General features: G+C 49.8%; 1 protein-coding gene across 2 annotated transcripts in view; it reads left to right on the top strand.

The window, feature by feature from the left end:
- Positions 1-9913: 9913 nt before the first annotated feature.
- NOS2 (nitric oxide synthase 2) overlaps positions 9914-21356 on the top strand; it is a gene marked incomplete at its 5' end in the record, with an annotated part of 35899 nt that continues 24456 nt past the window's right edge. Inside the window, 4 exons of one of the 2 annotated variants that reach the window (XM_082860915.1) lie at positions 9914-10023; positions 17518-17602; positions 18384-18503; positions 19536-19684. In XM_082860915.1, coding sequence (XP_082717041.1) covers positions 9914-10023; positions 17518-17602; positions 18384-18503; positions 19536-19684 — 464 coding nt within the window. Of the gene's footprint in view, positions 10024-17517; positions 17603-18380; positions 18504-19535; positions 19685-21356 lie in introns of both variants that reach the window. The other variant, XM_082860914.1, reaches the window with a different exon arrangement.

Below are 21356 nucleotides of genomic sequence, written 5' to 3'. Positions count from 1 at the left end.
ATGGTATGTGAGTTTTATCTCAATTAAAAATTTTATCGAGCATCTACTATTTGCCAGACAGTGCTGGTGCTACAGAGATGTGTGAGATGTGGCCTTGGCCTTGGGGAGCTTGCATCTAGTAAAAGAGACAGAAGAGTGAGCCCACAATGAAAAGAGTAGGATCAGTGTTGAGCTGGAGGGGAACCCAGGGAAGCCTGGGGATAAAGGGTCAGGGGAACATTTTAGAGATGACAGTATCATGAAGTGGAGCAGAGACGGATTAGAGGGCTGGGGACGGGGAGCTGCTGGGAAGGATATTCCAAGCAGAGAGAACAATGTGTGCAAAAGGTGTGGCTTGCTGGGGGGCTCCCAGAGAAGGGGAGAACCTTGAGGTTGGGACCAGGATGAGGCAGGAGAGGCAGAGGTGTCAGATGCCAAAGGCCAAGTTTCCCTCCTACAGTAGCGTGGGAGGAATGTTCCCCAGGCAAGAAGAAATAAAGCATCAACCTCCTCTGAGGGCACTCCTCCAGGCCTGCCGTGCCTGTAATTCCCACAAGGAAAATACAAAGAAGGGTAAACAAGAAAGCAACGATCACCCTTATTTCTACCACTCTTAATATTTTAATATTTTTTCTCACAGTTTTTTATGACTTTACATGATGGGGATTATTCTGTACTATAATCTGATGTTTTTACAGATACATAAACATTATTCCTTGTCTTTAAAAAAATTCTTAAAATACTTCATTTCTTTGACTGTGTAATGGTCCACCATAACCTTGGAGCCTAAAGCTGGACCAGCATGCCTTTCTCGAATGATGATCATTTAGGTTGTTTCTGAGTCTTATACACCATGATGCCCTGAACATCTTTGTGGCCAGAGCCTGGAGTCACATGTGCCTGGTTATTGCTGCATTCTGCTTTTTTGGCGGGCACTTTGGTCGACAAAGCGACTCTCCCAAGAGCACCAGAGACAAGACATGCATGAGCAGGAGAGACTCAGAAAGCCCAGATATCAGAGCTGAAAAGGCTCCAGAGAACCTTAATTGAGAAAACAGAGGCCCAAAGGGCTCACATGGCCCAACCAAAGATGCACAGCTATTTAGGGAAGGATCCAAGAAGGTGAGCTTAGCTGGTGGGAAGGCACTTAGAACTTCTCTTTGGATCAGCATCCAACATCCTCAGAGGCTGAAGTTGGGGAGAAAGTGACCAGACACTTCTCTTCCTCCTCCATTTGGCCTAACCCTAACCCACCTGTAGCAGTGTAACCGGTGCTCTGCCCACATCCTACGTTGCAGTGCACCCTGGGAGCACCAGCTGCCAGCATCTGCATCTCTGGGCCTGAGGGCTTTTCCAGAGCGAAGGAAGGCTACCCTGCCCACAGTAGGCCTTGGGGAGTTAACTCCCTGCCCTGCTCCCAGGAGCAGCCTCAAACAGTGATACTCTAGAACCGCTGGGCAAACAGCCAGCAGCCCCGCCCCTCAGGTGAGGTCTGGGTTCTACACTGTTTCCTAGATTTCTCTGTGGGGTTGAATTCCAGTTGCCTGTTGTGGTAACTGGCTTAATAGCGCACACGCCATGGCTTCCTGACCTTCCTCACTCCCCTACTGATGCCTCCTGCACAGTCCCAAGACACTACTTGCACCAGAATCCTTGGCCTTTGAAGTACCACACCTCAGGACTTGCCAAGTATTAATCCTGAACCCAGGAAGTAGTGTGGAAGGGCAGAAAGGGGAGGATGTTCTGGGAAGCGCTGACAAGAAATTGGGCCCTTAAAGAAAATTCCTGGCTGGCCTGCCCCCGAGAGCTGGTCAGGTCCTCACTCACTGTGCCCGCCTGCCAGTGAAATACCAGACCTGCGCCAGCCAGCGTAAATCATGTTCCAGGGACTCGGCCATCAGAGCCGTCTATATCCTGGTCCACCGTAGGTCTGTCCACCTCAGGTGACAACTGGGGCATTTCCAGCAAAAGTCCCTCTGCTCTGTCACCTCCAAGTCATTCAAGGTGGGACAAACCCAGGTGACCTCAGCTACTGAGCTGCTGGAAGCTGTGTGACTCATGCCCTCCAGTGGTTAGTCAACAAATGACATGGGGCTAAGGGACAGGGGTCCTGTGTGAGACGTAGCGTATAAGAACTGCAGGATCCTTAGAAATCCTCTTCCCAACGCCTTCCTGTGACAGGTGAGGGGCATGAAGCCTAGATAGGGCAAGTGACATCACAGGTCACACACAGGCACAAGTGTAGAGAAAGAGCCAGACTCGCATGTCTTCTGGTGTACACTCGTTGTAGTTATTTGCATCCTACTTTCATGATTTTTGTCACACCTGCATACCACCTACATTATTATTTGCTTATTTTCCCCTTAAATTGACTCTTTTTTAACTTAAATAAATGTAATTCTAAAACCAATTTTTTATCATTTCCCACAAGTGGAACATCAGTAAATGGCCACAGACAGTAACCACATGAATAAGTACTTCAATGATTAAAATTAAAAAATGTTATTCCGGGTACCGCCCCCAAAGCCCCTCTGGATTGACCACACTTTGGGAACCCTGTCATTTGACTGAAAAGAGACCCCAGGTCACGCATATATGGACCTTTAGCATCATCAGCAAGGGCATCTACTGAGCGCCTACAGTGTGCAGAACACTGAGGTTATATGTGGGGGGAGAGCAACCACGTCACTATCTCAAAGGCGGCGGGTGGTACCAGGGAACCTGGAGGAGGAGGAGAAGGGCCTGCTGGGTATAAGGGAGGTCAGGGGCCTGCTGGCCTAGAAGAAGCAGTCCAGCACGAATTGCTGTGAGACCTGGGAATGAGCTACTCTTGGCCTCAGTTTCCCCATCTGCCAGGACAGGAACTCCTAGTATCCACTGAGTGCCTGGCACTTTGAAGACAGGATCTCATTTTATCCTCAGGAAAATCCTACAGAGAAGTTCTTACTGGTCTCTTTTTGCAACTAAAGGAACTGAGGTTGGGGGTGGGGTTAAGGGATCTGGGTTGTGACCTCACAGACCCACGTGTACAGGGGGTCAAGATAAGCCTGATTGTCGCAAGCCTTGCAAATCAAACGTTGCAGTGCTTGCCCGGGACTGCTCCTAAATCCTCCAGGCCACCCCGAGGGCAGGCAGCACATGCCAGGTGCCAAGGGTGCTGAGCTGGAGCTCCCTGGAAGAGAAAGGGAGTTCCCTGGATCCAGAGACATAGGGCATCTCCACTGTGGAGAACGGACGTTTAGCATCAATGGAGGTTTAGGCTTTTCCCCTGGCCTAAGATGCCCTCCTCTGTCCCTTCACCCCACTTAGTCCTTCTGTCCTTCAAGTGACCCCCTCGCCTGAAGAATTTTAGCCTCCTTTAGCCCCTATCCCTGAAGGCCTTGTGCCCTCGGCATCTAAGCAGCACAGCCGAGCACTTTGCAGAGTACTGGAGTCAGTACAAAGCCCCTCAGGGGAGAGCTCCCTGGCCTCGGAGCTGGGAGAGGCAAGTCTGCATTTCTGGCTGTCCAGTTTTGATCCATGGGTCCTTGAGCCAGTGGGCCGCCTCTCTGAGCCTCAGTGCCCCTGCTGCAAAATGGGAACAATGACACTTTCATTGCAGGGCTGTCAAGAGGTTGGGTACAGTGCCGTGCACAAATTCTCCATGCAATCGATGTTTGAGCACCTACTGTGTACCAAGGTAATACAGCAATAAATGTGACAGAGCCCTCCTGTCCTTATGGAATTTAGGGTATGCTGTAGGGTGGCCCTCCTTCCCTTATTCTGGGAGTGAGGGGGACAAGGCCTGTGTCTTGAGGATCACCCCTTTGCCACCAGCATGCTGAATCCTGCCTAACAGGCACCCCATAAACACATGGCATAGGGAGAACCCACTTTTGGGGTCTGACAGTTCTGGGTGCAAATTACAGATTACAGTAACTCCCTCAAAGAGCTGGTGAGAGGATTCTAGGGGGGCTTCTGTGAAGCAGAGGCACATGGCAGGGACTCCTCCTTCCTGGGGGCTCTGTGCCAGCCTTGTACTGCACAGAGCTGGCACCAGAGTCTGGCGGCGGTGGGGGGAAGAACATTCAACCCCAGGTGACCCTCAGCTCTCACCTTGGCCTGTTTCCCACCTCCTTCCTGCTACTTTTTTGCCTTGCTCCTGGGGTGTGCTCGCCTGCAGCAAAACGGGCACGTGCATAGGGGCACACAAGGTGGGGGGGTCATCTGGAACCCAGTGCTGACCCCGGGCCAAGCCTCAGCCCTGCCCCTTACGAGCTGAGTGACAAGGAACTGGTTTCTCAACCTTTCTGTGTCTCGTTTCCTTACCCGTGAAGTCAGCATAAGAATAGAACCACGGCAGAGGGCTGCTGGAGGATGGGGTGAGATGACGACTGGAAAAGCTCGGGCCAGCTATAGTTATGAGCAAGTGCTTCATCCACGGTAGTTGCAATTATTCTTATCATGGAGAATTATTATTACAGGAGGGTGGGGAAGAAAATATTTCAAGAAAGGCAGTGGGATATGGTGCAGGACCCTTGCTCCCCCAGGGCTGTGTCCTGGCTCTGTCCCTCACAGGGGGTGACAGGATGGAGGGGGTAGAAAGGGGGACTCCAGAGTTTTAGTCTGAACACCACCTGACTATGTGATCTAGGACAAGCCATTTAACTTGGCGCTGAACCTCAATTTCCCACCTATAAAATGGGGCTGGTAATAATATTCACCTCACAGCCTGTTGTGTGGATGAAACAGTCGATATATACAAGCGCCTTGCGGCTTCCCTGGTGGCGCAGTGGTTGAGAATCTGCCTACCAATGCAGGGGACACGGGTTCGAGCCCTGGTCTGGGAAGATCCCACATGCCGCGGAGCAACTGGGCCCGTGAGCCACAATTACTGAGCCTGCGCATCTGGAGCCTGTGCTCCGCAACAAGAGAGGCCACAATAGTGAGAGGCCCGCGCACAGCGATGAAGAGTGGCCCCCACTTGCCACAACTAGAGAAAGCCCTCGCACAGAAACGAAGACCCAACACAACCATAAATAAATAAAATTAAAAAAAAAAAAAAGTTTATACAAGCGCCTTGCTTAGTAAGTGTTCTCTCTGATCATTGTTTCTGTAGAAAGAGCTTCAAAGTTGCTAATTCCCACTGGCCAACTGGACTGAACCATGTCTACAACCCGGTGTAGAGACAGATCACCTTTATTTGATGGAAAATCAGTCCCAGGATGATGAGGCTGAGAAATTCCAGTGCTGGTTGCTATCGGCGTGGTGCCCATGATGCGCCGGAAAGGTAGGGGGGAGGATATTTCTCCGCAGCAGCCTTGGAACCTCCATCTGCACCCTCCTGGGGGCCCACGTGTCCTCTGACTGCCCTTCAAGGTGCTCTTTGATTTCTCCTCTGCAGTATTCACCTGCCACATCCGTCATCAACAGAGGCCCAGGAATGTGGCCTGTTGGGTAAGCTGGGCCAAAGGTGAGGCAGACCCAGAAAGCACAGGACAAGCAGAGATGGAAATCCCTGACAACCTCCAGGATGGGGACCAGCCCTAGATCCCGCAGACTAGAGCTCTGGGGTGAGCATCACTGTTTGTGCCAGGTCAGAGACTGCCTGATGTGTGACTGTGGGTAATCTCTTAACCTCTGTGTGTCACCATCCTTACTGCTATTTTTACTCCCCTCTTTGCTATTTGCTAATTAAGAGAGTATTGGGGTAGTGGTGATGGTTACACACAACATTGTGAATATAATAAAAACCACTGAAGTGTACACTTTAAAATAGTTAAAATGGTGAATTTTATGTTATATCTGTTTTATCCTAATAAGAAAATAAATAAATGAGTGTAATGTTACAGAGAGAAAGAGAATTGGGAATTTAAAAGCAAATGTTTGTAGTAGAGTGCTGACCCGTGTGAAGAAGGGAACTTTGGAAGTCAGGTCATGTCACCTGCTTGCTCTTTGTCAAAAAGTAAATTGTTCCTCTCTGACCCATAGCAGGGACCAAAATTCTTGTGTGGCCGCCATTTTGCTCCATAGCTCAAAGCATGTTCTTGTATCGCATTTACTCACTTTATCTTGGCCACTGTTTCTTTTTTTTTTTTGAATTTTATTTTATTTTATTTTTATACAGCAGGTTCTTATTAGTTATCTATTTTATACATATTAGTGTATATATGTCAATCCGAATCTCCCAATTCATCCCACCATCACCGCCCCCGACCCCGCTCTCCCCACTTGGTGTCCATTATGTGAAAAGTCACGCCCAGAGATGAGAGGTGACTTTTCTGAGGTCACACAGCAGCTCAGTATCAGAGCTGTCACTAGAACCCAGGACCTCTCAGGCTAAATTGCAGCCACATCGTCAAAGCCTTTTACTCAGGTTGGACAGTCACTGCTGACCCAAACCCTGCCATGAGCCAAGAACATCATGCTTGGTAGATGCTGGATTAGAGGTGAGATAGCAGCCTTGAAGCTCAGGCTCATAACCTGAGCAGAATGCAAAGGAACCAGAAAAGGAAACAAATGGTTACGGAGCCCTAACCCTGGGCCAGCTACTCTGGGGGCCCTTGACTGGCGCCACTCATGATTCATCCAGCTTATGCTTCTCCAGTGCCCACTCTGTGCTGGTCAGTAGGTGTTGGGGATATTGGGTGATGGGGACAGCACGGTCCCTTACTCCCAAGGGCTTGTGATTTAGTAGGGAGACAGTCAGGAGATCTGGGTTCCTGCCTGGCTCTGCTACAGATTCACCTGAGACTCCAGATACCTTGGTTTCCATACCTGTCCAGAGAGGGAGGAATCAAAGAAGACAGTGGACACACAGGCAGCCGGCTGGTTATAAGCATGACATACTTCAGGGGGTCATGTAAAGGGAGGCCCCTTGCAGAGGTAAGCTGACAACAAGATAATGAGTACATAGGGACACTCTCCGGGGACTGCATTTGCGAGCAGTCCTCTTCATCAGGGTGGGAACATCTAAGAGAGTAAGACAGGGCACCATCCTCAAATGAAGGGCAAGACACATCCTGGGATTCCACTGCCCATGCATCTAAAGCCCAACTGTCATATGTCTGATTGATTAAATAACTGAATAACTGCATTTTCTGAAGCAAAACCAACCAGGTGTTCTGAGGCCAAGCAGCTGGGATTCTAGAGGAGTCCATGAATGCCAAGTAGTAGTACCCATCTCACAGGATTGGTGGAGGAGTTAAAGGAGTTAATACATGTATTTGCTGCAGGTATAGTCAGAATATGTGGAAGCAGTTACAGGGAATAGGGTTAGAGTGAAGCAAACTCCTAGTCATCCCTCAAAACCCTGCCCTGGTGTCCTTTCCCCTGTGAACCTTCCCTGAGCAATGCAGTTTCAGCTTCTTCAGGATGCCACCCCTCCAACACTGCATGTGCCACTTGATACAATAATTATCCATTCTTTTCTCTAAGCTTTGTACTTCCTGAACCAGGGACTCTGCATCTCTCCTCAAGCAGTATTAGTTTCCCTGAACTGAACTGGCTAAAGACTAAATGAAGAATGGCTTTGATATATTGCAACTCATCGCAGTCTACTTCTATTTTTCATTCATTCATTCACTCAACAGAGATCTTTGAGCTCTTCTTCATGTCTGTATTTGGTTTTTTTCTATCTTAGGCAAATTCAATTGATTATAATTCTGCATTTAATTTGGAAAATGAGGGAAGGAAATGAATGGATTGTGACAGCAATGTGTTAGGATGATGAGATCAAGGGTGGGTTTTTTTCCCTCCATTTTTGACTCTTACCTAACATAGTTGTTATTTTACTTTTATAATGGAACAATTCATCCCATATAGGAATACTGTATTCGAGGCACTATAATAAATGGAATTATAAGAAAGGATAAAGAAGTTAAAATGCAATTTCTGTTATAAGAAAGGATTTTTTTCCCCTGTAGAAAATAACTCTACCTGCCATGCTCCCCTAGTTTACTCAGAGCTGAAGTGTGAGACATTAGTGACACCAACATCTGAGAGGTCTCTCTGTGCCAAGGGCTTTCCTTCCCTTCCACAAACCTCAAGCTGAATGATTCAGGGACCTGTTGGGAACACTACATGACCCAGCATCACTGGCCTTCTGTAACCTGGGCATTTTCCAGTGTGTTCCATATTGTCAATATTTCTCAGCTTCATGGACTTCTGCCATGAACTGGAAAATTGAGAGTCTGGACAGAAATTAACCAGAGCACTCCCTACTGAGGAAAAAAAAAAAAAAAATCCCCCAGACTCTGAAAGTGAGACAACATGGTTTAGCTAAATAAAACCTGGCTCCACGATGACTCCTTTATTGGACCCACCACCCTGCTGGTGAGCCGCTGCCTTGGACCCTGGACCAGGAAGAGGTGCATTTACTGAGGATGCACCACACGGAGTGATGTAACAGCAGCATGAAGTCACTCATAGGCCAGGATTCCCAGTCATAAATTAGCTAACTGTACACCCAGCTGGGGACACTCCCTTTGGAAACAAAAAAAAAGAGACTTCTATGCAAAAACGGCTCCCTGGATGCCATGGGTTGGGTATAAATACTTCTTAGCTGCAGTATAATCATAACTTTGCAGCGAGTTGAAGACTGAGGCTCTCTGGCCCCAGGGAATTCAGCATTGCTGGTTTAAAACCTCTCAGCCACCCTTGGTGAGGGAACTGGGCAGTTACAGACGGTTCCGAAGTTCTCAAGGTGAAGGTCCCCCCAAGTTTGCTTGTCAGTACCCTGCAGAGGCAGCACAGCCAGCTGCAAGGTGAGTTGTCTTCATTTCTGGGGAAGCTGCTGTTTTGAGAGGGTTTTGCTTCTTCCTGTTTGGGAAGGCTCAGAAAACTGGGGGACTTTTCTGCCTACAGGGATAAATTGGTAGAAAATCTAAGAAACGCCAACATGAGGTTTGGCCATTTGAACAGGGCATCTTGTCCAGATTTTTTTTTTCTGCAAAATTTGCTGTAGTTGCTATGTTTCAAGGCAAAACTTTTTGGAGAGTGGGGAGTAATCTACTGAGAATTCTTTTTTATATCGATGATACTGTCCAGTCCTTATAACATGCACCTTTTCCCTCCCAAATAAATTTTGTTAAGATAACTGTTATTAAGCCCCTTTTATGGAAGAAGAAATGCATCTTTTAAATAACTTGACCCAGGTCATGTAACTAGTAAAGCTAGGATTTGAACCCAGATTTGGGAGGCCCTAAGATTCTTACATGGGCCACATCATCACCACACTGCCCCCCAACACAAAGCCTTTTTCCATGGAGGAGGCATGCTGGGGACAAGCCCAGACCCGTCCTGGGCCTGCACTTATGTCTTCTTTTTTGGTCTTTTTTTTTTTTTTTTTTAAAGGAGATGATCTCAAATATTGAGAATTAAGTGCATTTTTCCCCATAAATAATTATGCCTCCCCCATAATAAAAAAGGAGCAGATGACAGCATTGACAACAACTGCAAAATCTGAAAAGATTTAAGGCAGCTATGACTTGAATGCTTTCCCCAGTGACAGGTGCTAGTTAGATCCTGCAGGGACAGGCAGAGGTGCCCATATTTCAATGACCAGCAGGCTCCTTCCCACCTTGCCTCGGGTCAGCAATGAAGTTTGCCCAGTCAGGTCCCATTCAGAAGGCTCACAGGGTTTGTACTTTGTCCTCATGAAGCTACGTGTTTTTCCTTTAGGGAGTTATGTGGCTCTGTCGAATTAAAGTCCATAGGATCCCCACATGCCACACCAAAATAGGAGCAGAGGTTTCAAAGCCCTGAGGAAGTGGCTGTTCAAGACTTACATTAGCCTCTGTACTGATTCTTCAGCAAACTAACCACACTGAGAAGGCCCAGTTCTGTAAACTCTTCCTCAACCTCCCACCTCGGTCTCCTTCTCCTTCCTCAGCCCACGGAGAAGAGCCTCTGAGTTTAAATCCAGAGAAGTGACGTGCTTTGCAAAACCGCAGAGATGGCCTGTCCCTGGCAGTTTCTGTTCAAGGCCAAATCCTATAAGTTTGATTTGACTCAGGAAATGGATATCAACAACAATGTAGACAAAGCCCGTCAGCCTCCCTCCAGGTAAGCTTTTCCCTGCCGCCACTTCCTGCTGGTCTCCTCTGGGTTTCCATTCCCCGCTCTGCCAACTCAGAATTCCTCTCTGCTCCTGGCTTCTCACCAGAGGTCTGTTCTCGCCGGATGCTTCTTGGACATCCCTATTGGAATTGGATGCGGCCACCGTTTATTGGGCACCTCACTGCACCTGACACTATGTGAAGAAGGAAGGGCCATGGCACAGTCCTGTGGGGAGAATATAGGAAGGGGATATGGAATACCTGACTTGAGAATGGAAGGCAGTAGAGTCCAGTGGTTAGGACCAAGGTGGCATCCTGGCCAACGTCCCTTTTTTTTTTTTTTTTTTTTTTAAATATATATGTTTTTGATGTGGACCAGTTTTTTAAAAAAGTCTTTATTGAATTTGCTTATTGCTTCTGTTTTACGTTTTGGTTTTTTGGCCGTGAGGCATGTGGGATCTTAACTCCCCGACCAGGGATCAAACCTGCACATTGGATCATTAGGGAAGTCCCTCAACGTCCCTTCTGATTCACCAGTGCACATGCCTCACTGGTGGTTAGATATTCTGAACATCAACCTGGTGAAGGGTGCCAGGAATTTAGATAAACTGGACCCAAACCCTGTGCTGGGCCTCGCTCATTGGCTCTGAGCTATCTCTCGCTGGCTCTGTGACCTAGGGCAGGGGAACCTCTCTGAGCCTCAGATGTTCTCATCTGCAGTCTGGGAAACCAATGTAACCCATCTTGTAGCATTTTGAGGATGAAATGAGAGTGGGCGTGTAGAGCAATTAGCAGTGTGCCCACGCAGAGCAGGTGCTCAATAAACGCCAGGTTTATTGTAACCAAACACTCACTTTGGGCCAGGGCCATCTAGGGCACTTCACAGGTTTTGCCGCTCAACTGACCTTCACTGGGGCTCTGTGAAGTACAAGTTATTGTCTCATTTTACAGTTAAGGAAACAGAAGCTTTAAGTGAGAGTGGTGTGACTTCCCCCAAAGTTACCTGACTGGTAATTACAGAGTTAGAATTTCTTCCATCCCCTTGCACTTTGTAGGAGAAGCAAGCCTGCAGTAGAACCGAGAGAATTACTTGGCCAGCCTGCCAATCAGTGGACAGGCTTCCAGAGCTAGGAGAGTTCATGGCCTTGGTCTTGAGGTTGAGGCTTACTCCAGTGGAAAGACAAGTCCACCTGTGATAACACCACAAGAAGAATCAAACCAAAGCCCCAGGCCACACAGGGCCACCACACAGCCTCCCAGCCCCACGGCCCCAGAGAAGCCTTTCCCCTGGACTACAGTGGGCAGGGCGCCCCTTGCAGGCGGGCAGCTGGGCAACCCAGCAAAGCAGCGCACGTAAGCGCATGGGCTTGGGGATAAGCAGGAGGCTTTACTACTTAATAGCCCTGGAAGTCGGCGCCCCATAAACGGTACTTGTTGCAGTCATCAGTGTTGTTATTGCTATTGGCAGTAGGACGAGGTTGAGCAACGCCAACATCAAACAGAGCCGCCTCTAGGAGCTTCACAGGAGTGAGCGGCTCCGTGTGGACTTGGAAGGGTGGGTAGAATGTGGGGAGGTGAAGAGAAGTAGCGAAGACGTTCCAGGAAGGGGGCAGGGTGGGCAAAGTCTCAGAGACAGAAGCAAGCATGACTGTGCTGGGGCCTGGGGTGGGGCTTGGGGGCTGGGATAGGAGAGGCCAGGCTGGAGCCCGGGGGATTGAACGCAGAGCAGGGGATTTGGATTTTCTCTGCTTGGCCACGGGGAGCCATTGTAGATTCTTTAGCAAGATTGTCAAGGTATAGCGTGTGGGTTGAACTAGAGGAGAGAACGTTTGAAACCAGGCGGTCTGGGCTGTGGTGGCCAAGGTGGCCAAGAGACCAACAGATGAGAACGCAGGGTTGGATGGCCTCTAGATGCCCTCCCGGCACTGCAGACTCAAATGCTGCAGACTGACAGCAGTTTCATCGCTCCTCCTGGGGTCTCTGGAGGGCCTGAACCCCAGGAATCTGCTTTGACTCTTCTTGGTCATCCCTTCCTTCTCTTCACCTCATGACTGCAGCCCCGGCCGACTGGCCTCCCCCAACTGCAGCCCCCACACTGGTTCTGACCTCTCTCACCCCAACTTGACTTCTAGCATGTCATGCTCCTGCTCTAGAGTCTGCAGTGGCTCTCCATTGCCCATCACTACACTGAGGCTTGACTGCAGGGTTCTGTACGATCACCCTTCCCAGACAGAAGGTCCATCCCACCTGCCCAGCCCAGCCTTCCTCTGTTTCCCAGTGCCTGTACATGGCGATTCCTCCTTTGATTCATCCAGACCCAATCCATCCCCTATCTTTCAAGACCATCCTGAATCCCCCTCCTCCCCTAACCCTTACAGGGTGGCCTACAGCCTTCAGCTTTGAATTCCAGACCCTTTACTAGCACTGTCTTGTTCTTTGGGACCATTCAGGACACCTGAGCTGTAGGTTGACCTGAGGCAAACCAGCTGACTTACCCCAAATTTTTAAGCTGGGCTGGGCTGGCAGAAGTGCTCAAATCAGATATGAGAGGTGACTGAGAGAAAATATCACACGTCAATTTATTTAACAGTCCTCCCAGCAATCAGTGAGGAGGGAACTTTTGTTATCCTCCTACCGTAGCAATGAGGACCCTGAAGGCTAGAAAGTTTAAGTAATTTTTGAGATCTCAGCAAATGACAGAGCCAGGAGTCAAACCCGGGCAGCCTGACTGATGACCACTACACTGGCTGCCCTGCTTTTAGTCCTAGGCATGTTCCAGCCCATTAACAATGATTTGCTGAGTGCCACTCCTCTGGCACTGTGCTGGGGGTCATGGGGCTGTCGGTGAAGCCCTTCTATTATCAATTAAGTAAATAATAAATCGATCCACTTATTCATTGCATAAGCAGCAGCTATAAAGAACAGATAATGTTTATAAAGTTCTTATTACTGTGTCAGTAATGAGGCAGGGACTGTTATTAGCCTTATTTTACAAGGTTGAGTGACTTACTCGAGGTCAACATCTGGAAAGTGGTAGAGCTGAGGTTTGAACCAAGTCTAAACTCATAACCTCTACACTCTATGGACTCTCTCTGAGGGCCTGCTGTGCGCTGGGCTGAGAAAGGTACAGAGAAAAGAGATCCAGGTCCCCCTGTCAGGGAGGGAATGGGGAAACGATACCTTCCTCACTGATTTGGGGAGGAATACACAAAAATTGGGAGTGAGGTTGGGGTGGTACAGAGAGGTAGACAGGAGTTTACAGGAGAATTTGGGGGCACTGGGATCTATTCTGGGGATGCTGCAGGGGGCCTGGCCTGGCTGTAGTGTGTGTAGGGGGGGAGCAGGGGTGGGGAGAGGGCTTTAGAGAGGAGGTAGGCCCAGCTGGACTGCACCCACAGTGGGATGGGGTGGTGGGGGGAGGATGTTACTGGAAGAGGAAGCAGCAGCACAAAGGGGATTTTATCCTGAAAGCAGTGGGAGCCAATTAATATGTTTTGATCTTGAAAAGTAATTTTAAAATCCATTCAGGTATAATAAGACCAAGAACTTTATATGGGAGTAATGGTTCCATATTTTGTGTAAACAAATGATTAGGAAGTGAACATGGGGCATGTGTCTGTGTTTTACAGACAAAGGGAAATGTTGGGAACAGCTAGGTGAAGGTAAATGGAATTTGGGACAAAGTCAAGCTGGGTTGCAGTTGGCTCAGAATAAATATGTACCCTCTTTCATTCCACGTTAATTTGGGTTTAGGATTAAATATGCTGGAGTATGTGCAGGAGGGCTCCTTGTACTCTGGGGTCAGGGCTGCTGCCCTGTCCCCGTCTGGACCCTAGGAGTTACCCTGCTCCCAGTGTAAGAAGCAACGTACAGATGGAGAAAGGTCAGTGGCCCTTTGCCTTCCAAGTAATACGGACCAGGAGCCTGAAGGGACCTGAGGGGGCTCCTGGTCCAACTGCCCAGCCACCCGGCCTCCCACTGAAAGTCACCCCCCAGCTGCGACCTTTCTTGGGGCTTCTTTCCTGGAATTGCACTGAACATGCAGGAAAGAAATAGCACTTCCTAGGGCATCCCTGTCAGGTGAGAGAGCTTGGGCTGTGGCCCTGGGGCTGCTGTGTGGTCTCAAGCAAGATCCTTGACTTCTCTGGACCTCTGTCTGGGTCCTTCTCAGTCAAGTGGGGATAACAATATCGAAGTGCCTTCTCGACTGGAGTTAGTAAGGGGTAGATGAAATGACAGGAGAGCTTGCTTCATAAACCATAAAGCACTGTACAGTAGGAGTTATTATTATGAACATTACTGTTTTTTCATGGGGAATAACAAACCCAAGGCCGGCCATACCTGCCCCGGGGTCTCAGCCCAGAGAAAGTCCAGTGGCATCCAGAAGACAGACTTCGCTGCGGACGCCAGCTGGAGCGGAGGAGGGACGCGGCGGCCGCCTGCGGAGCGGACACTCTGGCCGGGGTCCAGCCTCGGGGTGAAGCCGAGTTGGGCCGCTTCTCCGGCTCGCTCCGCCCCGGGGAGGGGGCTGCTTGGTCGGGCGGCGATAAAGGGGCCGCGCGGCAGGGCGCAGGGCGCCCTCCGAGCTGCGCCCACGCCGGGGCCATGCGCGAGGGGCTGGGCGCGGCGTGCGAGGCTGCCCGGCCCCGACTCTGCCGGCTCCTTCGCAGGATCCTCCGGCCGCAGCCAGCCTGCGGCCCCCGCCGAGCCAGGTACTGCGCCGGGCCGGGATCCGCCCTGGGAGGGAGGCGGGCGGCACCGCGCGGGCCCCGGCTCGAACCCCGGCGCGCACTGCTCCTCTCTGAGCCTCGGGTTTCCGGGGGAAATATGAGGATTGGAATGTTCTCTCTGTAGGATTCCGATGAGGATTCACTTAAAGGGTTTTCCTGGTTTAGAAGGCTTAAGGGGTTGCAACTCAGTAGCCACAAAGACCCAGAGAAGCCCCACATGCACCCCTCAGAGGCGCCTGTACGGGCTGGAGTAGGAACTGTGGACGTTTCAGCACTTGGGAGCTTTCTGGATTTTTCAGCCCTGGGGCTGCAACACCCTTTAGGATAGATAGGGTTAAGAGAGCAAAGAGGTTCTTGATTTACAGATAAGATCCATTTTCCAGAGCACCTCCTTGCCCCCGACCCGCGGTGTATGGAGAGGTGGGAGCATGTGGCGGAGTGCGAACAGCAGGGGAATCAGTCCCCAAAGGAGCCACGGACTGCAGCTCTGACCTCAGCGTCCTCTCCCTCAAGCGCTTGTGGACAGTGCTGGGTCTCAGCAAGAGCCACGCTCCAGCTCTCCTTCTGATGGCAGGTCCTTAAGGGTCCCTGTTGCCATGGAGGACCAAGCAGGACCAAACACAACTGTGGGTTTGGCCAAATTGCACGTGTCTGGATGGATGATGTAATAATTTGGCAATGCAATAATTTGGCCAGAACCTTAATATGCTCACCGGGCTTCTGGGCACCCTATCTTCCAGCAGCTAACCCAAAGAAATCACTAGGGGAGAGAGGACTGTGTGCATAGCTTTGCGTTCATTTTTTCAAATTGAAAAAAATTTCCCAATTATGAAAGGAATTCATGGTCACTGAAAAAAAGTTGGAAAATGCAGACAAAGATAAAGAAAATTCAAATCATCTGTGATCTTATCAATTAATGCTAGTCACTGTTAATATCTGCTAGCATTTCCCCCAGGTGTTTTTCTATGCTTTTGTGCACACACACACACACGCACGCACGCACGCACGCACGCACGGAGCCGGCATCAGACCATGTATACGGTTTGAGGCATTATTTATAATAGTGGAGAAACTGGACACAATCTAAATATCCAGCCCTAAGCGGTGGGGTCAGGCTCACTATGGCCCATCTGTAGAGTGGATTTTTAGGTAGCTTTTTAATATCTGGGAGCAATAGTCACGCTAAGTGAACAAAGACATTGTTTCTCAATCTAAAAGTTACTGTGGATTCTCAGATTACTCAGATTCTCCAGTTCTCTGGCCAGAAGCAAATGAGAGGAAACATGAATAAGAATGGTGGGGCTTGGGGGTGAAGGGTGATGGTACAAGATTGAGAAGGGCAGTAAAGCATTGCCTCCCTGAGGACCCCAGCCTCAAAGCATCTTCCCCCTTAGGCAGCCCCCTGATGACTGCTCAGCCATGGCTTACCTGCTCTGAATGTCCAGACGACCCTATATTGGCTTTTCTCTGGTGGGGCACACCAGACCAGACCAGACCAGAGGGGTGATGACGGCCAGTCACAAGGAGGGCCGCTGAATCACTTGATTCAGATAGAAGTTGCTTTCTGATACATAGTTACTTTCTCTTAAAGAGGCACTATCTCTTTATAGTTATAAATCATATAAGGCAACTATATAACATATGTAGTTACTTATATAATACGAATATAAATGGTCATTACTTTTTCCAATAACAAAAGCAACACACGCTTATTTGTTATTTTCCGACATCACAGGTGTGTGTGAGGTGGAAAATGAGCGACCTTTGTAGGACTCTCTAACCGCCTTTCCCTTTGGATGTGTACCTACCCCAGAAAATACTGCAGAGAACATGGGACCCAAGAAGCTTTCTTACTGAGATGCCCCAGGAGGAGGCATGTGTGGGGTGTGACTCTTGGATGGATGCCCACGTGTCTTCTGTTCTCTGTAGCATTTACTGGGAGAGCGAACCTGAAATCCCAAACCAGAACCAATGGTTTCTGAATGACTTCAGACTATTAGGGCTTCTTCTTCTTCAAAGGATAGGCTGGATTCTTTTAATCTGCTGTTGTCAAACAAATAGACCAATGTATTTTTAAAAAGCGTTCTTCTCTTCCAGAAATACTGAGATATTTAGGCATGACGTGAGGTCTCAGACTTGCTTTAAAATGAGAGTGGGGGCTGGGAGAGTAACGTTGAAATGAAAGTGACCGTGGGTTGATAATTGTTCGATTGGGTTGAATCTGGGTGAAAGGCTCATGGGGGTTGATTACACTCTTGTCTCTAATTGTGTATGTTTAACATTTTCCATAATAAAAATTTAGAATAAATAGACAAACCAAGATAAATCAAGTGCTTTAAGTAAAAAAGTGTTAAGTCGCAAAGAGGGAGTGGCTGGTGGACAGTACTGCTGGCCTGGGAGGACAGGGTTGAAGGAGCCATCCTCTGCCAGCTTAGCCCTATACCATGTTTGTACTCGGCTTTGGAAGGGGCATCTTCGCAGAGCTTCTGTGGGTCACCCTTTGGGCCGTTCACTTTGGTTCAGCTCCCCTCCTGACTTTTTGGCTTTGTAGGGGGCAGGCAAGGGAAGAAAAGGAGGAGGGAGGGTGGTGATGGTGCAGAGACTGGATGGGCCAGCCGCTTCCCTCACCACATTGACTGGAAACGCTGACGTTCACTCCCACCCTCTAGACCTCACCCCCCCCCCTCCCAATGAGGGGCTGGCAGAGGGAACTCTGAGATCCGTCTCTGCCTTCAGATACTCCATCTCATGATAGCTGTTTCCTTTTGCAGTCCAGTGACACAGGATGACCCCAAATGTCACAACCTCGGCAAGCACCGGAATGAGTCTCCACAGCCCCTCACGGGGACAGCAAAGGTCAGTGAGTCACTCGGGTGTGGGAAGCCCCTTCCCCGCTCGCCCAGGCACAGCAGCCTGGTGGAAGCTGAGGTCTGGGGCAGTGAGTAGAGACCCGGGGACACAGGTGGGGACGAGGAAGAGCTTTGGGAGAGTGATGAACCATGGTGACCGGGAGTGGTGGCCCCCCAGGTGCGCAGGCACCTGGGTGACTTGCCTGTGTGGGTTGGCAGGCCTGGGAGAGGGCAGACCACTCATGGGGCCAGAGTAAGATGCTCAGAAATCATCCTGAATTCAGCAGCTGAGCCTCCAGCCCCAGCCCCAGCCCCAGCCCCTAGCCCACTGGTTCCACCTTCCCTAAGTGCTTTGGCCCTCAGTGTTCCAGAGAGGTGGGCAGAGAACTGGCTTTCATATTCTTAAATGCCTTCAGGGAAGGCAGTGATACATTCTCCCTGTCCTGATTTCTGTTCTCAGGAGCAGTGGCTGTGACAGTAATCTCTGTCACGTCTAACCTTAGTCCCTCCTGTTGCAGTGCCCCCGAGGGAGCATTTGGCAGGCTTTTGGATGAGGAGAGAAGCCTGGCCAGTGGCCCAGGCACCTGGAGCTCTTAGCAGTCGCTGGCCCAGGTGGCCAGGCTGCCGGAAAGGGAGGAGGGACGTGGACCGACACTGGGACCTGTGTACCCACCCACAGCTCCGCAGCCACCCAGAGCCCAAGCAGGGCCTAGGGCCTGGGAAAGACCCATGGAGTCCTGCGGTTGGAGGCATTTGGAAATCCCTGTTGTTTTGCTCCCTCTTAGCAGTCTCCAGAATCCCTGGTCAAGCCGGCTGCACCCCCATCGGCCTGCCCACGGCACCTGAGGATCAAAAACTGGTGCAGCGGGATGACTTTCCAAGACACACTTCACCACAAGGCCAAAGGGGTGAGAAGTCTGGGGCTTCTGGGAGAACCACTTTTGTCCCAAGTCAGCGAAGACATCAAGGCCCTTAATGGATCAAACAGATGTCCCCTTGGGCAAACCAGACACGCATCAGCTTGGGCAAAGGGTACTGGGAACAGAGACGCTTGTTTCTCACAAATTACAGTGGGAAGTGTATGATGCTAACTCCCTGTTCACTCCCCGATGGGTGATGGATAATCCAGAAGGTGAGATAAGCAATTACAGGAACAAATTATTTCTTTCTCAGAGAGACAGATTTCAGCATTGTATTAGGGAGAATTTTCTACCAGAACTGTCCAAAGCTGGACTGAACTATCCAGTCCAGTCCTGTAGTGAGCTCCCTATCACTAGAAGCATTCAAGTGCTATTTGATAGGGAGGTGGGAAAGGGGTTCAAGCCTCCAGTGAGTAGTTGGACTACTTATTATCTTCTAAGTTTCTTATTCTAACTTTAGAATGTATTCTATGATTGTAAAGTGGGAAAGAATTGAAAATTTCAAGGCCATGAAAGCAGGGTCATTTCCCACACCTTCCAGAAATGACCACTGTTAACCTTTGGGTGTATTTTCTTGCAGTATTTTTTCTGTGCCATCCCCTGGCTTTGGGATTTGCACCTTCTCAATTCATTTTGGGTGAACAGCAATAGTTTGTCCCCAGGAGTCATATCAGCCTCTTTAAATGAGAAGGTAGTTGAGATCTTCCCAGGGATCGAGCTGTTGACTTTGGGTCTGGGGCTGGCTTGGGGGCAGGGCCAGAGACTGAGCCCAGGGTGGTGGGAGCAGCCCAGCCCATAGCCACTGGGGTTCAGCCAGTAGAGGAGAGGAGATATGAGTCAGTGGAAAGCCTGGTAGACCCCAAGGAGGAGGTGCCACAGAGGTGGAGAGGGGTGGCAGGGAACTGGAGCAGCCAGAGTGGAAGGAGGTGGCCGGGACAGCTGGCCCTGGAGGAGGATGGCCATCAACGCCTGTGCTGAGGGGCCAGGCAGCCAGCCTCACCGTCACCTCTCTCTTTCCAGGATCTCGCTTGCAAGTCCAGGTCTTGCCTGGGAGCCATCATGAACCCCAAAAGTTTGACCATAGGACCCAGGGACAAGCCTACCCTCCCAGACGAGCTTCTACCTCAAGCTATTGAATTTGTCAACCAGTATTATGGCTCCTTCAAAGAGTAAGTCTCGCTTCCTGCAGCATCGCTGCCTCCCCCTCCCCTGAGCTCTCCTGTCTCCTGCCCTTTCCCTCGGACCCCAGACCCCTTTCCTTCCCAGGTTTGCAATGGACCGAGGGCTAAAACATAGTTTTTCAGGGGAAAGACCCTGGGCACGTTCTCAAAACCATAAGACAAAGAGGCATGGCAGTAATGGTTGAAAGTGTGGGTTGGGTATCTAAACGTTTGAGTTTGAATCCTTCTCCACCGGTAACTGGTCCTGTATCCTTGGGAAATCTATTTACCCTCCATGTGCCTCAACTTCCTCACAGGTCAAAGCAGGGTCGTGATAAAACCTGGCTCATAAGATTGTTGCGAGGATTAAATAAGTGTGGAACAGCGTCCTGGCACAAAGTAATGAGTTGATATACAAAACCTTTTACTATGAAATGTTTGAGATAGAAAGGACCTCAGAGACCACCTAGCCAAGCCCTCCACCTGCAAGTGTGAGCCGGGAAGCCCAGCAACAGCTAGAGTTCAGTCCCAGCTAGAATTTAGGCCACCTGACTTGGAGAGAGCTCTTTGCACTGCACTCTGTGGGGATCTATATTGCTGAGTTTCATAAAATATATGGCTATTAATTTAGGTCCTTTTATATCTTTAAAATAAAAATGCACAAAGGGATTGTAAGGCAGCATGGCCAAGGGAATGGATTTGCTGTTTTATGGGCTGCGAGGGGAGTGTGGCTTTTATGGTGCAGCCCCACGTGGCACTTTACTGCACGAAGTGAGCCACAGAAGTAACCTGGGACACCCCCTCCCCATGGCAGAAAGAGTGGCTCCTGGTGATGCCACGTCCCCTCTGCTCTGACCTGCAGTGTCTGAGCTGGAAGGGGCCTTGAGTCTATGAAAGAGACCCTTAACTTCTGGGGCTGTGATCCACTACCCTGGCTGCACAGTGGTCGCCGTTAAGGACTTTGCAAAATACTGGTGCCAGGGTCCCCTGGGCTGGGGGCATCAGCTTCTCGGGAAGTGTGGAGGGAGCGGATACCCATGTTCTTTAAAAGCTCCCAAGGCAATTCTAATGTACAGCAGGACCGAGAACCCCGTCAGGGGTTTGCTGCCCTGTGTGCTGTATAAATAGAACCTCTGCAGAAGTGCTTTGTCACTAGGAGGTCCAAGGTCCTTAAGCTTCCAACTCGGTTATTGACTTACGAGCTTTTCAGGGTCAAGGAATTTTCTTAATGGGCTTCACTGGACCACTGTATTGAAGCTGACATTTACTGAGCACTAGGTATGTTCTGGGCTCTGCCTTATGTAAGGCTCACCATGACTCTATGGGACTGGTACCATTATTATCCTCCCCACACTGTACAGATAAGGAAACCAAAGCCTGTGGAGGAGATGTAACTTGCTCAGAGTCACACGTTCTGAAGCTCCAGAGCTGGGATTTGAGCCCAAGCAGTTTGGGCCAGAGCCCCTGCTTTAAACCTCAATGTTCTAGCATCCAGCTCTTTGACTTTGAAGGTTCTGACTCCATGCTGGACCTGGGGGTTCCTGCTGCTGTATGGAAGGGAGTTGGGTGGGTGTTATAGCCCCAGGAAGCTACAGGGCTGCTCTTGCTGGCTGTTGAAAACCCATTTACTTTTCACAGAGGGAAAAAGTTCCACTTTTCACAATCACAAATCCATGGCTTG

Source organism: Leucopleurus acutus (genome assembly GCF_964270905.1).
Source record: "Leucopleurus acutus genome assembly, chromosome: 19".
Lineage (NCBI taxonomy): Eukaryota > Metazoa > Chordata > Mammalia > Artiodactyla > Delphinidae > Leucopleurus > Leucopleurus acutus.
Note: the sequence above shows the minus strand (reverse complement) of the source record. Positions and strands in the feature narration are given on the sequence as shown.